At 42.6% G+C, this 19,809-nt stretch overlaps 1 protein-coding gene across 1 annotated transcript in view; it reads left to right on the top strand.

The window, feature by feature from the left end:
* Positions 1–18,461, top strand: part of MICAL3 (microtubule associated monooxygenase, calponin and LIM domain containing 3) — a 166,521-nt gene extending 148,060 nt beyond the window's left edge. Inside the window, exons 39-43 of the mRNA XM_075505378.1 lie at positions 111–161; positions 9,860–9,925; positions 12,277–12,376; positions 13,375–13,448; positions 13,533–18,461. Coding sequence (XP_075361493.1) covers positions 111–161; positions 9,860–9,925; positions 12,277–12,376; positions 13,375–13,448; positions 13,533–13,717 — 476 coding nt within the window. The 3' untranslated portion in view covers positions 13,718–18,461. The remainder of the gene's footprint in view (positions 1–110; positions 162–9,859; positions 9,926–12,276; positions 12,377–13,374; positions 13,449–13,532) is intronic.
* The last annotated feature ends 1,348 nt before the right edge of the window (positions 18,462–19,809 follow it).

Genomic DNA, 19,809 nt, shown 5'->3' with positions numbered 1-19,809 from the left:
CCTTTTTTTTGTTTCTGTCTATATGTCTTTTTCTCATATATTGCTTTGATTGTGTGGGGCTAGGGTGGGTATCTGATTCAATAACTGTCTTCACCAATTCCTTGTTGTAGACTATTGGGGAGAGTCTTATTACAGTGACCTCATCGACTTGCATCTGGGTGGTATGTATAGCTAAACCTCCTGCTGACACTAACCCTGCTGACACTCCTCCCCACTCCTCCCTTCACCTAATTCTCCCATCCTTGGCTCACAAACAAGAAGAAACAGCCCTTGCACATGACTGGCTATAGCAGAACCCCTTTTCCAGCTCAGGAAGAGGAGATCCTGGCATGCTCCACAAACCATGTGTAAGGCTCCCTCTTATATTTTCCACAGTGCTGATTCCTTAAAAATGTACTTATGTTTTCACTCTGGCCACCTCCCCTGCTAGCATTGGAAGGCCGTTCATGTTTTTTTTTTGCTTCTCCTTTGCAAAGTCCAACTCTACCATTGAAATCCTTGTTAGGAGAATACTTTAACATGAAGGGAGAACTGACCTGCAGCAGAACTGACCTGCTCCCAACAGTTCAGCAGAACTGACCTGCTCCCAAGATCTAACAGCACTGTAAAGGATTAGTCATGCCATTGCCTCCCTCTTCCCCTTCTGAGGTTCATTTGCTTCTTCCAAAAAAGCTGGAGTGTGTTGATGATCTAACAAAAACAAAATGCTCCCTCAAGGGACTTTGGAAACACTTGTAGATGACAGATACTTCTTCTTTCTTGTTTTGTCTTACTGTAAGGTTAGGAGAGAATCTCCTGTTAAGAGCTCTATTCATTTTTGCTGGAATCTGCTGTTAGAGTTTCCAGTCAGCCCAGTTTGCATCATTACACAGCTAATAGCTTCTTGCTATGTAATTTTTTTAATATCCCATTTAGTGCTAAGCACGTTACAGTGTTTAGCTCTTTTTTTTCACTTAGCAATTATAATCTGGTCATCACTCTGCACCATGGTTCTGCATTTCTTTAATGTTACTTCCTGAATCCCTTAGTAGGTGGATAACTTCTGGGTTGCAAATGGCGTTTGTTTAGCAATTGCCCATCTTGAAAATTAAAATTCCCTTCGCTAGTTTAATCACCCTAAATCTATTCTTATAAAATGAACACATCTGTCAGCAGATCCAAGAGAAGGCAAATTCTGCTCGGTTGCCTTGTCATCTGAGGGTCTCATTTCATTTGTCTTTCAGAGTACAAAGTTGCTTGATCTAAGCTGTGTTTTTGTTGAGGGAGTGCATTACAGTCCAGCTCTGCAGGGTGGAAGATCCACATGCTCTACGAGATCCACAGGCCTGATCCAAGACACATCACTAGAAGTCTTCCCCTGATTTCATTGTGTTCTGCATTTGATCCTTCAAATGTAACTTGCCCAGGCTTTTAACTGTCATTTTTTCTCCTCCTCCAGGGGGAGGCTGTCCCACATAGTATCTATCTGTAGCTGTCTGGTGGGAATGACTCCAAATTGTCCTGGCACAATAGGCTTTTATTGAAGAACATCCACCTGAGTTAAGAATATCCACCTAAGTTCAAGTTTCAAAATGGAAGACTTTTCTCCTTAGTAGACCTAATTTGTTGCCCAGTTCCCCTGTGCTAATTTTGATGTGATAGTCCTCCGCTAGCCCTGTGCTTCATTCACTGTTCAGTCCCTCTGGCATTCTTTCCTCGGGTACCTTCTGCAGAGACTTTGAAACCCTCTTTCTAGTTATGCCCATCAGGGCTGGCACATACCCTTATGAGCATAGAGTAGGAGCTGTAAAAGGGTTGATGCTGAATTACACTTAACAGACCCTTATCCCTATTTAAAGCTATTTCCACTATACCTCTCCCTCCTCCTGCTTCTCCTCCTAATGCCTCTTTAGAGACAGCGATCCCATCAAAATCACTAATAGTAGCTTTAAGAAATGCAAAATAATCTTTACTTAAAGGGACACTGTCACTTAAAAAAATATTGTGTTGCAGAAAATCTTAATTGGAAATTGGATTTACTGTTTATCTTTTTTTGCATGTTTGCTTTTTCCGTTTCTCTGAGCTCAGACAGTCACCGCAGAGTGGTCATTTTTGATCTTCTATAACAGGCTGGTTTTACTCACGTGGTGACTCAGTCACTTGGGCTTCTAACAGTCAGAGACAATGTTCACATTTTTTAAAAATGGTTAATATATTTTAAAACTATATCAAGTTTCTGCTCATCTCAAAAATACCTTTTTTGAAACAAACTTTAAAAAACTGTATTGGGCAGTATCCCTTTAAATGCAATGAGCCAGTATAGCCTGATGGAGTATGCGGCTTTATAGTATTGTTTTGTTGCCTCTGTAATTTGCTTTATATTTGCTTTTGGGGCTGCCAGAACACTTTTGCCAGAAGGGATACATTGCTCTGATGGTACTTGTCACTATTCAGTGGCCGATTTAGAGCTCAGCTCCAAAATTAACATGTCTGTGCAGGATGCTGCATCTGTGTGGAGTGCCATTACAATCCCTGGAGCACCAGGGCTGCGTGGTCCTGCTGAGCACTATAAGCAGTTAGGATGGCTGCGTAGTTAGTTATTCTGCTGGCAACTTGTGGCTCTGAGGCATAGGCATGACTCTAGAGTCATGCTGTCAGTAGAATGATAAGTAAAATTGCAAAATACTTTGAAAAGTTATCTGTAAAGTGGTAATATTTTTTGAGTGATTAGGGCATTAGCTTATTCTGGGTTTTCCTTACACTAATGAAAGTTGCGTTTCATTTAGTTGTTACAGATTGCGCAACAACTCTGCAAGGGAGTGGTAACTTTTGACACCCTTGGTCAAGTTCCAGTTTGCAGGATTACAGATTGCTATTTTAACTACCCCTGTTGCTCTGCTCAGATGCCATAATCCTCTCTTCCTGTTCTAAAATGTCATGTACCGTTGCTGTAAAGCAGATGTTTCATTTCACGCTACAGATGGTCACATTTAAATTCTGAGTAATTATTCCTATGTGTATATTGTATATGAGGTTATGTTAAAAGAACATTCCAAAGGTTGCAAAGTCAACTGAAATTAAGATTTTGTATTATGTTGATATATCAACAGATTTATAACCTGTAGATCAGATCCACCACAGAGAACTCTGCCACATGCCCTTATGGAATAACTGATAGCAACACTAGGTTGTCATCCATTGTGTAGATCCTCATGGAGAGGAAATGGGACACGGTCAGTGGATTTCACAGATGTTTGCTGGCAGCTGTGGAATGGTGAGACTTGAAAACACGGATTCTGAGCCAGACGCTGGAAGGATATAGTGCTCTGGTGGATACATACTCTTTGTCCCTTTTATTCCCCCTTTCCAGACAGTCCTTGTCCTAATTCTGTCTTTTTCCATCCAAAGCTCCTGACCCCACTTCCATTTTCATTCTCAGTCCCAGTTTCTGCTTCTCAGGTGTTTAATTTTAATCCTACCTTCTTGACAAAGAAATCCTAGTATTCTACCCTTCAGACCTCCTGTTCCTCCCCACTAGCTGCTCCTAGTCTCTCATTCCTGCTCTGGTCTTCCCACTGACTCAGTCCCCACAGTCTCAGTCCCTGCCTCTGGCCTTCTCCCAAAATGTTTTGGCTCTGCTCCCTCTTCTACCCAGTATTATTTGTCTGGAAAATTGTAGGTCATATCTTCTCCACAAATCTGCCTTCTCCTTTCACCCCTTACCCCTTTTCCCTTCTACTCTCTGTCTCTTCTTTAGTAGTTTGCATTCTTAGGCTCCTTGCTTAATTAGTCCCAGCCTCAGTTCTTCCTTACCCACCAGTTCCTTGTCCCAGTTTGCCCCTCATCTGCCTGTGGAAAGTACCTCTGTGTTCAAATGAGGGGCTTCCTTTTCCTTGCACCCAGCAGGGGATCACTGAGGAAACAGCCCCACACTCCCATCTTGCTTTGCTCTTGGCTGCAGTATGCTGAGACAGCCAAGAAGGATGTAAGGAAGAGAGCTGGTATGTTTGATAGTGCTGATTTCAGACATATGTTCTCCCTGCTTGATAAGAGCCTTATGAAGATCAGGTAAACAGGGGAGGAAAAAAAGTGCGATTGTGGGGTTTTTTTAATTCTTTGTACTTTGTTGAAAGCATACTGTACAACAACTTAACTTTTTATTATCTTGTTTAAAATACTTGAGCTGACTATATTCTTTAAAGTCCTGCAGATCTAGCTGCAGAGCTGGAGTCTGATATACTCAAGTGGGAACAGTCCTATTTCTTGTGATTGGCAAACACAGCTCTCCTGGAAGAGGAGTGGAGTTGTAAGATAAACATGGTTTTTGCAGACTGCAGCTGCTTTTGACACTGAAGTGAATTGGTAACATGTTTTCTTTGCTGTAAATTTGGAGCAGGAAAGAACAGTTGATAAGCAGAACTTGATAAGTATAATTAGAGGACTTGTTAGGTACTGGAAGCAAGCAATACCATTTACCTGCTTCTTTCTGCAAACCTCTCTCAACTGCACACAGAAACTAACAGTCTTGGGAGGCAGGGCCAGTGCAGGATTCTACTAATTCTGACTGCATTTTGAAGTGCCTTGAGGTCTAGTAGAAGCAGAAGACTTCTCTGCAGTAATTCGTGCGTGTATTCTGCTCCAACTATTGCTTTCCCTTGTTTGCTTTCCCCTCCCCACCTTTTTTTTTCCCCCCTCTCTTCTGCTGGATAAATAAAGGTGTGGTTCAGTTTGCATGACAGTTCAGCGGTCTATGAGTTTTCCCCAGGTTTCTTCTAGTGATGGTACTTTACAGAATATTAGTTTTTACACAGTTTTAGTAAACTGTTAAGTCAGACACACTGAGCAATGTGCTTATGGAATAGTTGTCAGAATCCTTGCCCTCAACTTTGCAATACCTGCAGTTGTGTGAATGCTATTGTCCGAGAGGTGGTTTTCTGTATTCTTGCTCTTTTACAACACTGCTGTTGAACAACTTCACCAAATAGTAAAGTTGGAATGTTTTATTTTTCAGTACTCAGGTTTCTGACCATAACTGATTTTTAAAAGGTGAGAAAGAGGATATTTCCTGTGATCAGTGCACAGTTTGTCTTACTGATCTCTTTTGGACTGATCCTTATTTTAAGCACTGAGTTAAAATTAGAGCTCTTAGTCTACCTGCTAAACGAGTGATGGAATTTGTTAGTAGAATAAGAATTTCTGAAGTGTTGTGCTCTTAGCTTGTGAGGTCAAGTGCCAGCACAATGGTTCAGGAGAACTGAGATTAGCCTCAGAGCTGGATTTCCTGCCCAGTGTTGCTGATTTCCAAACTGCCCTGGTTAGTCAGCAATATAGAAATCAAAGTCTTTGGATGCAAAGCTTGCAAAGGCTGTGATCCCATTTGGTCTGTGGTATATCTGTTAAGTCATTTTGATTTGCAGTGGCTCACCACTTCTCAGAAATCATCACAGCTTTCGTACCACAGGACACGGGCAAATAGTGAAGGGGATCAACGTGAGCTGTAGCCTAGGGATAATGGTATCTGCCACCCCAAACTTTCTTCTGTGCTTTCTTCATCCTGATCAATGTTTTACTACCATGCTGCAGATTATGAAGAAGTGTTATGTAGCTACAGCAGAAAAGGACGAAACCAGTCTGAAGTATTGCTCTTGAAACAATAGGTAAATGAAAAGTAGAAAGGAAGACAATAGTCCAGTGTAGCTTGTGTAACAAAGAACAATGTACAATGAAAAGGAAGGTGTATTTTCAGGTGGCTCTACAATTTCTGTTCCTGGTTCTGAAGAGGCTTTGGAGCTATGGTATTTATTCTTGGCCTGACTCTTGGTTCCACCACTGTAGCCACATCTGCAATCCCTCAAGGGTACTATGACAAGCAAGGTCTTTCTTGTCATGGCTGCATGGAAGATTTCCTAGAAAGATCTGGGAAGGCAGCTTTTCACAGAGGCAAGATAATTCCAGTTACTTTATTGATGGGATGTGACTAATCTGCAAGGCAGAGCTTCTACTTCCCCAGGATGTTCAGTGTGCTCGGGAGCTGGGGCACTCTCCTTTCCTCAACAAGCTGCAGCTCCTGGCTCCATACCAGTCACCCCATGTGCCCCTCTGAATGCCTCTGCTTGCCAGCAGCTTGGGCTGCTGACCTCTGCTTTGAAGGCTTTACACACATTCAGAAAAGTTGGCTTGTGGCATTGAAAAGGAACAACTTGTGATTAACACAGTCTGTTGGCGGTTTTGCCTTTCTGGGGGAAAAAAAAGTGATAATTTTCTGTCCGGAAGCTGTAGTCACACCTCAGACTCTTGCTGGCAGCACAGACGGAACCTAGGAAATGAATGGTCACAGAAATGGTTCTTCTCTTACCCTTCAGCTCCTTCTGAGTGAACTGCTTCAGCAGGGCAGTGGGTAGCTTGTATTCTTGCTGCCGGCAGCACTCTTCCCATGCTGTGTCGCCAGACCTGGCCTGGGTTTTTTGGTGATGGAGGAGACTTAAACAGAAAGGGGATTGGTTTTGTTTTTTTTTTTAATTGGCTTATCAAAAGAGTTTTTCCCATCTGGCCCTGACGCCATGGCTAGGAAAATTGTCTTGCAGTGATGATCATTTTTTTAATTTAAAGAGCCCATGAGGCGGTGATGTTTCTTCTCTAAACAATAATATAATAATAATAATAATAATACTATATACTGTAGGATTAGTGATGGCTTCGGGACAAATAAGAAGACATGTAAGGATTTTTGTTATGTAATCAGGCAAGTGATAAGGGTGAGGTAGATGAGACAGTTTTTAACACCATATCGTGAACCAGGGTATTGTATAGTTCTCCTTTTAATAGTGCTGGACGAGTTCAGCCTTTTCCCAGGATAAACATAAATATACACAGTGAGAGCTCTTACTGTGAAGTTGGTTTTTTTTTTTTAATTAACCTTGACAGGAATGTGAATGATCTGATGATACCTTCACTGTTCTAAACTTATCCGCTGGCTGAGGGAATGCTTTTTTCCTTTATCAAATATCTTTTTTTTCCCCAGTTCTCTGTTTCTAAAACAGTTAAGAGGCTTTTCTTGAAAGAGTTCATCTGAAGGAATAGTGAAATGTGTGACATGGAATACACTTAAAGATTTGTTACTGTCAGTGAAAAATCTTTCTCCATTTCAGGAAATATGATAAAATAGTTTTCCTCTTAAAATTAGAAAGTTCCTATTTCAGTCTGCTTATAGTATCTGTACCACATGTATTGATACTCTGTTACAAGGGTGGGGAAGCAGTTTTCATGACTGTCACCTTAGAGGAGTTTTTAAAAATATATTTAAAATTCTACTGCATGATATGTATTTTAGGGCATAATAACTGGTGTAGTTTTCACAGCTTTAGAGGACTATAAGAGGTAGGTTGTCAGGTTGCACTTAACTCTGTCCTTGCTGTTTAGGACCTCCAATACATAAGGAACACTTTTTAAAACCTTGCTAATCATCCTGGGCTGGACAGAAGTTGTTTCCAAAGCAACTGTAATGATCATATAACCTGTATTCACTGATGCAACTATAATTTACGTCTGGAGTAACTGGAAAGGATCTTAATAGTACAGGTTATGTTCATTATCTTACTGAAAAGCAATGTTAACATTTCCAGTAGCAGGACTATTATAGATACCATGGACTTTGTAACTTGATTCAAGGGCACGTTTTCCTTAGACAAGAGTGGGAGGATAATATTTCTGTCAAAAAATAGCACAACTAAGAGCAAAGGAAGAAAATACAATTGCAGGGAGTGGGTTCTGTATTACAGCCTTCTGCTGTGTAAGTCCTGTGGCTTTCTACTGGAGACCAAAGATGGTATCTTCTCCTAGGATCAGACAATTTGCTCACGGATGACAAAAGTTAGTAGTTTGTGGTCATGTCACAATGAGATGAATGGCATTTTCACATACCAGGTATTTATTTTCAGATCAAATATGGCGAATTTGGAATTCCTCACCAAGTCTGTATGTCCATGCTTTGAAATGTATAAATATAGCTGTATTTGGGTTATAAGCATCCCATACACACACACACTTCTGAATGAAATCTCAAACCCTGAAAAATTGAAGTGGCTTTTTCTATATAGTTCAATGTCCATCTCCTGCTCCCCACAGCACCAAGTTAGAGTATTAAAGCATATATAAAAGAATTCGTGCTGAATTAGATAGGATGTGAAATAAAAAATATAATAGGTATCATGCACTAAATGCTCTGCTTTGTGCGGAAGCTTATTCTTCACAGTGCCTTTGCAGTTTGGGGTTTGTCTTGCTTGTTTTTGCTTTTGTAACCTAATCTGTGAAATGGCAATCGTAGAAAAAAAGCCCTCGTATTTTTTCATTATAAATGAAGAAGCTGAAAAATTTTGAACAACTAGAATTAAGGTCCTGATACTGTCAACTAATGTTGGTACGATGCTTTATTTGTAACTGTCATATGGCCAACTGTGACACCTCTCCTAATGTTGCCCCTTCCTGCTCCCAGTACAGAGGTTTCTTCCTGTCTGAGAAAGGCGTGCTGCTCAGTCACAGGCTTTGAAGCCGATGTGCTCTCCCTCTCGCTCCAGTGTGTCCTCCATGTGCTGGTCTAGTTCTGTGATGGTCCCTTCTAAAGCCTTCCCAGTTTGCTGGTAGTCTAGTTCTGTAAAGCTGTCTCCAAACCACGTATATCAAGCTCTGCTGACTTCTCCAAAATAAGCGTTGTTCTTACCATATTATTGTTGTGGAGTTTATGCCTTTTCCCAACACAGAAATGCCTCCTCTTTATAAATGCGGCTGTGCGTTGAGAGCAGTAAGCGTTCCATTCTGCTAGCTCTGATGTTTCAGGCTCATCACCTCCCTGGTGCATATGTTCTCCTGTAACTATTAGTGATGTTGGTTATTTCCTACTGTTTATCTCTGTAACGTTAAGTACAGCTGAAAGGCAAATTCTCAGTGTTAAAACAGCTGAACCATTTTAGAGGTGAGAAATGTTTGTCCTTCACTGGGTGACAAAAGATGAAAAAGATTCAGTAAGTCACTGATACTCAGAGGACTTTTAAGCTTTAAAATGCTTTGTGAAATGAGAATGTCCAGGGAGAGCTTTAAATTTATCATTTTAACTCTGTAAAGCCCTCAGTTGGTCATTGCCCCCGCAGACCCTGATGTGAATCACTTTTTTTATCCATGTAAAAGCCTTTTCCCCTCTAAGCACAACAGTCCAGTTGAGTACATGTGTACTCACCATACTTGACATAGCAGATCCTGGCAGGCTGGTTCCACATTAATCAGATTCTCCCTGTGATGTTCCCTGTCTGAAGAAATTATTTTCCATTAAAAAGGACACTTTTACCATCAGTGGATGCTGCCATGGTGATAAGAGCATGGTCCTGATAAAGCTTTAAGGTAGGGTGGCTGCTTACAGCTGGTATCTTATGCATGCAGGCAAGACTTTTTGTAGCCCTTCTTGAAATTTGACATTTATCAGCAGGAGTTAAATATTCATCTCTGCTCGTCCTGACATCTTGTTCACAAACCTTTCGGTTAAAGACCATGGGATTGAAAAATGTACGTTAGGAAAAAGTACAGTAACAATAACCTCCTGCCTGGTATTTGTACAGCTCAGTAAGAGTTCACCACTACCTCGGTCTACCTCTTACCTGTTATCTGTGCTTATTAGGGACATTATTCATCTGTAGACTGTATCCCTTGTTTCTGCTTCTCCATTTCTTGTATTTTTTCTTTTCTTTTCTTCTTGTGTTTCCTTTCTTTCTCACTCTTATGCTTTTTGTCCTTTGCTTGTCTTTTATTTCACCCCTTTCCTCCTCTTCCGTTCCACTTCCAACTTCCTCTTCCTCTCCTGCCTCTTCCTCTTCCTCGTTTGGTCCTATTGAAGTTGAGCCCAATGCCGGGACACCACGTCGTAGACCTCTCTCCTTCTGCCCTTGCTGTGCCCATGAAGGTAACGTAACCTCACGCACTCCCCGTTCTCCTTGACCACAGCTGGGTTGTCGTAGCAGCACTAGTCAGCTAGTGACCACAAGGCCCCCAGCCCCGTCCCCAGCCCTTTTCTTGCTGTGGCCCCAAACCAGCCTTCCCAGTAGCAACCTGGTAACCAGCTTCTCTGAGCCTGTGGCAAGTTATTAAAGGTACAGTATCCCTTTTGCTAGTCCTAGCTGTGCTAGGGAAGGTGTAGCAACTGGGAGGGACATTGGGCAGTAGCGGTGGGAGCAGTAACGTCACACTCGAAAGTTTCTGTTTTCATTTGGTGGCTTCAGTTTCTCTATTCCTCCTGAAAGATGTTTGGAAAGTGGGGTAAGGGAAGAAAATCTCCTTCCTTAAGTGGCCTTTTAATTAGTATATATGGATTAAAGGAATACTGTGTCTTTATAAGGACTGGTTTGCAAAAACATCCTTGAACTTTAAAAACCAACAAACCTTAAGATAGACCAGTTTTCCCTCATCTGTCTTGCTGAGTTCATTCTTTAACTGTCCCCAGTGGAGTTTGCTGTAGAGTTTCCATTGCCAAGGCATGGGGAAAGGGGTTGTTTATGTGTGTTCATGGTGTAATTTTGCTAACCACTTACTCTGCTTTCTATGGTGCTCCCTCACATCAGTTGTCAGTGCTCCCTCTCCAGTCCTCCCATTATTCCTCTGCTCATTGGCTGTTTAAAAATACTTCTGTATTTCATAGGTCAGTAGCGTTGTGTTTTTGGCTTTTTCTTAGGCATTTGTTTTCTGTACATCCTGGCATCGGAAAGGATAGGGAGACTTCCCAGTGCTTTCATGGCGCCACAGCACTGGACATCTGCATGTACAGTCTCCCTCTCCTGTTGCCACACGGGCATATTGTGCAGAGATGCTCAGAAAGGAATGCTTGGAACTGAGCAACACACTGGTATAAAGTCCACAGAGCCAGAGGCTCTTAGGGTGGTACAGCCGGGTCTGGTATTCCCCAAGGGTCTGCTATTACGATTTTTCAAAGGCAGGTATTCTCAGCCTAAGCTGCAGTTTAATAGGAGTTGTAGGCTCTCCTTTGTTTAGCTCCAGTGCAGCACTTCTCTGAGATCGAAAGGATGGAGGCAGGGCACAGGTCTGAATTAACTAGCCAGTAATGTGGTATTTGTGAAGTGTTTCCCAGAGTTTGAAGAGTAAGCTTGCTGCTTGATTATTTTTAGCATCAAAATGACTACTTGAGAGTTTTTGCTCTTGATGTAGGTAGTATGTATCCGTAACAACAAACATAGAGAGGGATGTTAGTTATTTTAGGATGCCTCGGTTACACGCAATGCAAGCTGATAGGATGCAGCAACCTGTTGAGCTTGATTTGAGGCCTTGCTCCTGCCTCCACTTCCATGCAGGCAGGTGCATTGCTAGTGTCCTTGATGGTGTCTGATATAAGTCATAGCATTCATCTGCGGGTAGTTCAGTGTGGAATCAGTGGCCCAGACCAGGAGACTGCTAGGAGGAGCTTCCCTGGTAAGCTCTTGCATTTGATAAATATTAACAGAAGGCTTTGGCAACAGCATCCTGCGATTTATTCCACATAACTCCTGACAGATATGAGATTCATCAGTGTAAGTGGACTACTGAGTAAGTTTAGGAGTTGGTTTTAAAATAAATGAAATACCAACTAAGGGTTCCATATGGGGTGGCCAAGGCCCAAGGTATTTTTATTCTGCTTTGATATTAGCAAATGTGTCTGGGGATTCTTTTTCTTTCCAATGCTGATGTGCAATACAGTAGAAGTAGTTTCTGTGTTCTCTGTGCAGAGGGGATCTTCAAGATGGATAGATATACGTGGCTAGGAGGAGCAGTCAGAAAAGATTTCTTTAGCTATTGAAAAAAGAAAAGACAAGCTGTTACTTTTGGCCAGTAAAAGAAAAGATTGAGGCCATGCAATTTAAGAAAATAAAGGTAAAACATATGGAATGGCAATTGAGTCTGTTTCTAATGAGCATACATTTAAGTAGCTGGCATCAGGATCTATAAAGCTCTTCTAATGAAAGGAAAAGTGAAATACTTAAAGAAATCTGGACTTTCTGCATTAAGAGTGAGGAAGAAACAAGCAATCACAAGAAAATCAGAAAGAAAAAAAAAAAATCAGGCTCCAAAGAGAAGAGAATCCTTTTGGAGGTGACTTCCACTCTTCTGTGTGCTCTAGGCAAACTGAATGGACCCGGCTTGGGAGTGCTCTGGCAGCATCTTGCTCGGCTTTCTTTGCACATTTTGCCCCATTGTTGTTTTTGCAGTTTAGGCTTGTAAGGATTGCAGGGTGTTACCTGAAAACTTACCAGGTTTCTTTTTTGGCAGGCATGGGTAAGAAGGATGATCCCAAGCTGATGCAGGAGTGGTTCAAGCTGGTGCAGGAGAAGAATGCCTTGGTTCGCTACGAGTCCGAACTGATGATATTGTGAGTGAATGTGCAAAGCTTCAAAACAGGGATCATGTTACAAATAGTATTCGAAGATCTGTCAGTAGTGTCTTCCCTATAATTCCAGGAGGTCAGCAGTCTCTTAGGCTGATTCTTGGCTGAGATAGGAATCCAAGTACATTTCAGAAGAGTGGTAGAAGAAGGAACAATAGCAATAAGGAATGAAAGTTCCAACTATTTGTGCACATGCAGAAGTACAGATGCGTGTTTAAAGCTCTGAGCCCTTCACAAGCTGTTCTTGGATAAAACACATCTTGTTCACGCAAGTGTTTTCTAGCTATGCAGAAATAATGTGTGAATCCTAGTTTTGGTAGAGTCCACTTTTAAGTGTAGCCAAAAGTGTTCAATTCAGTCACCTTTGCCATGTGGCCCTCTGCCTGTAGTGGGACCCCAGTGCCTCTCAGTTTGGGCTCAGATGATAAGGCTTTTTTCCTGTTAATGAAATGTGCAGCTTTCTCAGTCCCCATGCTGCAAATTCACTGGAATTTGTTTCTGAGTATGTCAGCTGACCCAGGCAGTGTGGAAGCTGATCGTCTTAGTGCCTGTGTCAGAAAAGCCCCGAAGTGTTGTCCTCATTGGAATCTGAAAAGGCAATGGCCTGACATGTCCTTAGTTGATAAGTGACTTTGTCTTCAGAGTGGGAAGTGGCAGGAGATACATAAAGGTAAAGTATAATTTTGCAGTGATTGCAGATTTGTTTGATCCTTCACACTGTTTTAGATTTAATCCCACCTGTAATCTGCTCAGCTTTCTGTATGCACTTCCTAGCTGAAGGTAAAGAACCTGAGATGCTGAAAGTACTTTTAAATCTTACAAAAATATCTATCTTAGGTGTTTTTAAGAGTTGTTCCAAAACAGATTGGTAAAATGCATAGCAGTTATCTAGAGGGGGAGCAGAAATTGAGAATAGATATGGAGCAATGTATGGAGTATTTTAATATACCCAGAACTTGGATTCCTGATGCTTCCCTTTTCAGCGCTCGGGAGCTAGAACTGGAAGACAGGCAGAGTCGATTACAGCAGGAACTCCGGGAGAGGATGGCAGTAGAAGGTGAGAGCAAAAGGGAACATTTCATAGATTGTATGTGCGTATTTCTAGCCTTGTGTATGCTGATTATTTTTGATATCTCTGTAGATCATCTGAAGACAGATGAGGAGCTCTCAGAGGAGAAGAGGATCCTGAACGAGATGCTAGAAGTAGTGGAGCAGAGAGATTCTCTTGTGGCTCTCCTTGAGGAGCAACGGCTTAGAGAAAAAGAAGAAGACAAGGACCTGGAGGCAGTCATGCTTTCCAAAGGTTTTAGCTTGAACTGGTCCTGAGCTTAACACATTTACCTCTGCTGGTCTGTGTTGTCCAGCTGGCCTACCCTGAGTTTGCCAGAATTACATGGATAGGAAGATGTTGAAGGGGAAACCTCCGAAGCGTCCAACAGCATGCAGGGCTTTGGTTTGAAGCACTCAGAAGCCTTTTGATAAGTGTGTTGGTTCCAGAAGCTTAAGTTTTACATGTCTGCAAGCCAAGTTGAAGATAATGGGTTGAGACTGTGGAGTCTCCTTGAGGTCCTATACAATGGACCATATTTTTGTGTATGTGGTAGGAGGGAGAGGAATAATCCATGTGTGGGGAAGGAGGTTAAGGGAAGAAGTACCCTTAACTAAACTGGATTTATGGCAGTCCATTCCTTTCCTGTTTTACTACACCAGTTTTAATCAAAGGGAGGGAAGTGGCAACCCTCTCTGGAAAACGACAGCAGCCTGTAGCAACCTGTATGGTGGAGTCAGCTGTCCAAGAGAGCTCCAGAAGCCCAGGGCAACACCTTCTTTGCTTTAGTTTTCCTCCCCACCAAAGAAACCTGCCGTTGATCATTATGCATGGATATGAAGAAATATGAGACAGAGAAGATAGTACTCATATGTGTGATGGAACTCTCTGCCTCCTGGTTTTTAGAGAGATGTGGGCATCAGAGGACTCTCTCCCTATCATAGCCTCCTAAATCTTCTTGTGGGGAAAAAAGGGGAGAAGAAGAAAGAGAGAAGATGCCCATCTGCTTTGCTATACACTGGAGAGACAGCTACTGCTGGCCTTAGTCTTCATGGCTGCAGCTCAGAGGCTGGTGGGCTTCTTTCTTCTGTTTTTGTTGTGACTGTTTTGACACTGGAAAATACTGACTGTGGGACAGTGGTAAGTGTGTGCTGGGGCAGAGGTGTTACCCGGCGGCATTCCCGGGCTGTTAGGCCCCTAAAAGGGAGAAGCCCTTAAGCGACCGAACCACCATTAAGACTTTTCAGTGTTTTTTTCTCTGTATTTTGTTTTTGCACATTGGAAACGAAGCTTAAGACCTGCCTGGGCCCTCAGTCACTTTGACCCTTTTATGTCAATTAACTTATTTTTTTAATACTTGAAAGAAGATTCATTTTTGTATCTTTTAGGAAAAAAATGGATGAGTGATGGGTGTGTGTGCCTGCTGCATCCTACAACTTCCACTTCTAAATTACTGGACATTGTTACCTGTGGCTATTTATTAGTGTTCTTATTAATAATTTGATTGTTACACATATTTGATTGTGGAGGGAGTGTTTTAACTCTATTAGAGAAAGACACTACTGCGGATTGGTCCCTGCTTCACAGCAAGGGCAGCCTTTTGGATGCATCCTGCCCTAGAAGTTTTCCTTTATGACAAAATCCTGCGTGCTCATGGAGTTGTAAGAATCTATTTGTGTTCCTAGCATACTTTTCTTCTGCATCCCAGATTCCCTCTGTTGGACTAATAAACCTATAATTTATTTACATTTTACATTTTTATAACAAGAAAGCCAAAACTTTGAGGTAGAAATATCCCATATGTGTCTCTCTCACTGAAAGAGGGGACCCTCACACTCCTGAGATACAGCTAGAGGGACTTCCATGAAAACAAAAATAGCACATTTCCTGCTGCATCTGTTGGAAGAAGCTCCTTTTGGCTCAGCTAGCGAAGCTGCTGCTTTTCAGCCAGGAGGGTACTCATTGTAATCATCCGTTACGCAATAAGCTGGACATGCACTGAGCAATTCAGCACCATTCACTGTTTGACACATCCCCTGAGCACACTACGTCCTTAGCTTTTCCCGCAGAGCTGAAATAGCACTGTCCGTTGGGTATGCGTGCCATCCTTAATGGATGTGTTAAGAGTTTTTTCCCCCTTGGGATGCTGACGATGTTCTTTTCTTGTTAAAGAAGTACTAAGCCTGCTCCCCAATGTCCTTGAGAAAGTGTCCCATTCCCAAGCATATTCATACAGTGTACTGACTCTTTCAGCTTGAACTTACCCTGTTGGTGCAAGGTACCCAAACAGGGCTGAACATCCTTTAATCTTTTGCCCCAGGACAGAAGTTAGCATGGTTTCTTGCTGTTGGCTCTCTACCTCCTTCAAAGAGGTCTTCTGTAAGCCAGGGTCTACGATTTGAATTCACCTCTGACTCAGGAGCGTACCTCAGGCTGAGGAAAAATGGGTAGGACTGTCCCCAGAGACTCTGAGCGGTGCTGGTTGTTAACTGTGGAAACGTTATTTTCCGCCTCGAGTGTTCCTCCTTTATCCCCCCTAGTGTTTTCTGCTACGGCATTACAAATTAAATCCAGATGCTCATGAAACCAGGCAGACAGGCAGCTGCAGTGCTACTTAGTAATTGTGCATGTTAGCAAGTGGTACCAGCTATACCAGCATCACAGAGTGTGGCTTACCAACAGGATGTCCAACAAACAGAATTCCCCCCATTTGCCAGTGCAGGGGCCAGCTGCACAAGTCAAATTGGCAACGGTAGTTTACATTGTCTGCTTTTGAGGGGCCAGTGGAAGCTGGAGAGGAGGAGGGAAGGAAGAGGGAAGCTAGATACATAGTTTATTGTGAACTGCCTTGCGCAGAGAATTGGCCTCAGTCCATTTTATAGTGCACTAGGTATATGGACCACATCTAACTTTTAACAAAAGATCATTGAATGTGAGCTGTAGAACAGAAAGAAATCCTGAAGAAGAAATACCAGTTTACTACTTTTCCCTTTCATGCTGGGGGCCACTGGCCAGATCTTTGCAATCCCGAAAAGTGGTACCACTTGAGGGTGTAATGCCCTATTGCTGGAGAAAACCACGTATTCTAAAACTGAACTCTTTAGGTTATGCTGAAGGCCTCCAGCAGTGAGAATTAAAATGAAGAGCTAACATCGCACACACAAATTAATAAAAAATACACGAAAGGGAATGTTAAAGGGCCTTTTTATATCAAAATGGTTGAAAAAGGCACAACTTGTATTTGCTGTTCAGTTGCACTTTAAGAATATGACTTGCATATCAGATACTGGGTTTTTTTACTATCTGAATATTTTTAATTCAAATTTTATATTTTTAAAGCTGAAGAAGGCTCTTGTGACCACAAGATCCCTTATTTGTATCAGAATCCAAGTAGGATGTTCTAGCTCTTTGTGCTGCCCAGGTGGGCAGCAGCATGACTCAGCCGTGTGCATTCAATGACGTGTGTCCATTTCGCGTATAAGGGGAGCGAAAAGGCCCTCAGCTCCCGAGAAGTGGGCACGCAAGGGCATCTGTCCCCATGTGACACGGTCCGTACCAGGGGCTGGCCGCTTCCTTCCTGCGGTAGGTAGGAGGAGAGCCGAGCTTAGAACCTAACCTGTGTTCGTTTTGAAATGGGCACACTGAGGATGGGGCAAGCACTTCAGTCCCCTACGGGGGATACCACCTCCTGGAAACAGCCGGGAGGCAAATGGGGATGGGGGAGTGAGGACTGCCAAAACAACCAATCTGCTGTTTTCACAGTACAATTTTTTTTAACTGTTCTGTTCCTTTTAACCATGTTTTCATTAAAACTCACAAATGGCTGTAGAATCCTGAGCTTCAAAGAACTATGCGTGGGGAGGTGAGACAACGTTTCAGCTCCAACTTCCAGACATATTCCTTCTTTCAGTTAATCAATACCCCACAGTCTCGCTAGGGCATGTTACAAACTGCGTCGCTGAACATATTTTAGAGCAAACCGCAAGTTTTAAAAGTCTGTCCTTCTCTCTATCCGTCTCTGCATTTTATGTAAATATTTGTTTGTATGTAAAGACACCAGTGGATCCTTGGGTTACCCCCACGGTCAAGAATCTGAGTTTTGTGCAATGCCTAGGCCTCTCTTAGAACACGGTGCTTGCATAGAGCTAGTCACCACATTTGTGTGCACTCTGGTGGTTTTTAATATTTTTATACATCCTAATCCTGAACATTATGAAGTATTATAAGTGGTCTAGACTGCATGATCTAGAGCAGCCAGCAGTTCCATTTTCTTAGCAGCTGTTCCTAAAATGTTCACAGCTACACCTTGTTTGGTTAACATTCTTTTAAAATGCGTTTTCAGTTAAGCGTTTACACCAGACTCCAGTGGATAAGAAAGGTGTTGCATTATAAAATCTCCCGTGTACAAACTGAAAAGCCACAATATGGCTTTATGGGAATTTCAGTCGCCACTGTCTGCAATAAAGAGAACTCTAAAGCATACTAAAAACCAGCCTGTATATAGTTCACAGAGAAAGAGATCGCTGGCTCTCGACCGTTGCAAAATAACAGAGATCAGAAGCTTTCCAAAAGTTCCTGCTTTTGGATTGCTCAGAGTACTGCTTATAGGCAGGGTAGACGGGCAGATGGGGACGTCACTGAAAGCAGATGTGAAGGGGAGGATGCCATGTTCTGATGGCATTGCAGTAATTTAAGTACTCTGTGTCTGTGCGTGCATGCGTGTGTGTGTGAAGTCTAATCCAGGTGAAGGGATCTGCCTTGGCATCTTCCCTTTTGTATGAAAGCGAACTCTGATATTCAGATTGTTCAAGGCTTTTACGGTTGGCATGTATGGAGTGTTAACAGAAAAGCGTATACCCTACCTGTAAAAAAACCAACTCTGTTCCAGCCTGTTTTCTTCTGTTTGGTTGTGTTTTATTGTTTGTTTTTATGCACACTTGCTTCGTTGGTGTTGAGATTTTAGCACCTCAGATGGCCAACTGAACTAAAAAAAAAAAAAATAAAGTCATTAATTATTTTTTCTTTTTGTTGGTGGAGTTACCGTTTGTTTCCCTTGCATTCACTCCCATGAGAAAGCTGGGAGCGGAGGGAAGGGGATCTTGAGGTGAGATAAAAAGCTAGGTGTTAATGGGCCTGACTTCAGTTTCTCTTCTGCTGGAACACTTGGAGCCCATCTGAATTATCTGAGATACAAACAAATCAATCGATATAGCCCCAATACATGGTCCTCCTTTTTCTGTATTCTACATTGTTTCTTCAGATTCTCTGTGAAGAGACATTACAATAAATAGCCAAGAAGGGGTGAAGGTAATGTAAACTGAATTGTAGGAACTAGGATTTCATTTCTGTAGCTGTAGCTCACTTCCTTAGCCTGCAATCCTAGCGTCAACATCTGATGCTGGTGTAGCAGCATTTAGTAAAATAAGGAGTGAATGACATCAACGCCTGTGTGCTGGCCTCCTGTGTTGTTTTATGCCTCCACCACTCCATGTCCATGTCTCATCTGCACTGTGCCAGCTCAGGAAGGTTAGCTAAGCGATGTGGAGCTCTGGAACTGTGCCCCTTGAACAGACTGGAAGGATTCAGAGGTTGAACTTCACCAGCTCGTGTGTCAGAAAAGGCATGTTGTCTGGGTGTCTCCTGTTTGAAAAGGGTGGATGTTCAGCCTACGTGGTGGGCGCTGGGTCCAGTAAACATCAGGAGCTTGAAGCCCGGAGGAATGACATCCCGTCAGCAGCACTGCTGTCATTAAGTGGACCGCAAGGGAAATCATACGACTTGGTGCCTTTTTTTCAACAGGCAGAAAACACACAGGATGTTGTGGGAAATCCCAGCTGGGGAAATCCCAGACAATGAGTCTTATTTTCTAGCTCGCCCAACCATTTTCAAAACAAAGGATAAACTCTGGTGTTCATAAGGCGGTTGGATTAAAGCAGACCTGTTATGGCAACAGGGGGGATGACGGGCCTCAGATTTCCTCTTGCGCAGTGCATGGAGGCCAGGGATGGCAGGCTGTGCTGTAGGTGGCAGGAGTGACACAGCTTGCTGCTTCATTTGTGCAGCTCAGTAGCTGGTAGTTCTTTGGGGATATTTCAAACCCTAGAATTCTTCCTGTCCTTTTGGTCTCTTGCTTTTAAATAGTAGTGGGAGAAAGCTGTGGTTACCTGGGAGGCATCTCTCTGGTGTCAAAAGGCCAGTCCACATGGATTCCTGCCTTGATGCCAAAAGAGAAATGAATATATGGAAAGTGACCACTGGACTCTGGGACACAGGAGATCGGTTCCCATTCATAGCTTAGGAGACCAGCCTTGCGACACTTCCATCACAGCTTTTTAATTACACTGCAAACTTGTTAGCCCCCAATCTCAAT

The sequence above is a fragment of the Mycteria americana genome, chromosome 1, assembly GCF_035582795.1.
Source record: "Mycteria americana isolate JAX WOST 10 ecotype Jacksonville Zoo and Gardens chromosome 1, USCA_MyAme_1.0, whole genome shotgun sequence".
NCBI lineage: Eukaryota > Metazoa > Chordata > Aves > Ciconiiformes > Ciconiidae > Mycteria > Mycteria americana.
Note: the sequence above shows the minus strand (reverse complement) of the source record. Positions and strands in the feature narration are given on the sequence as shown.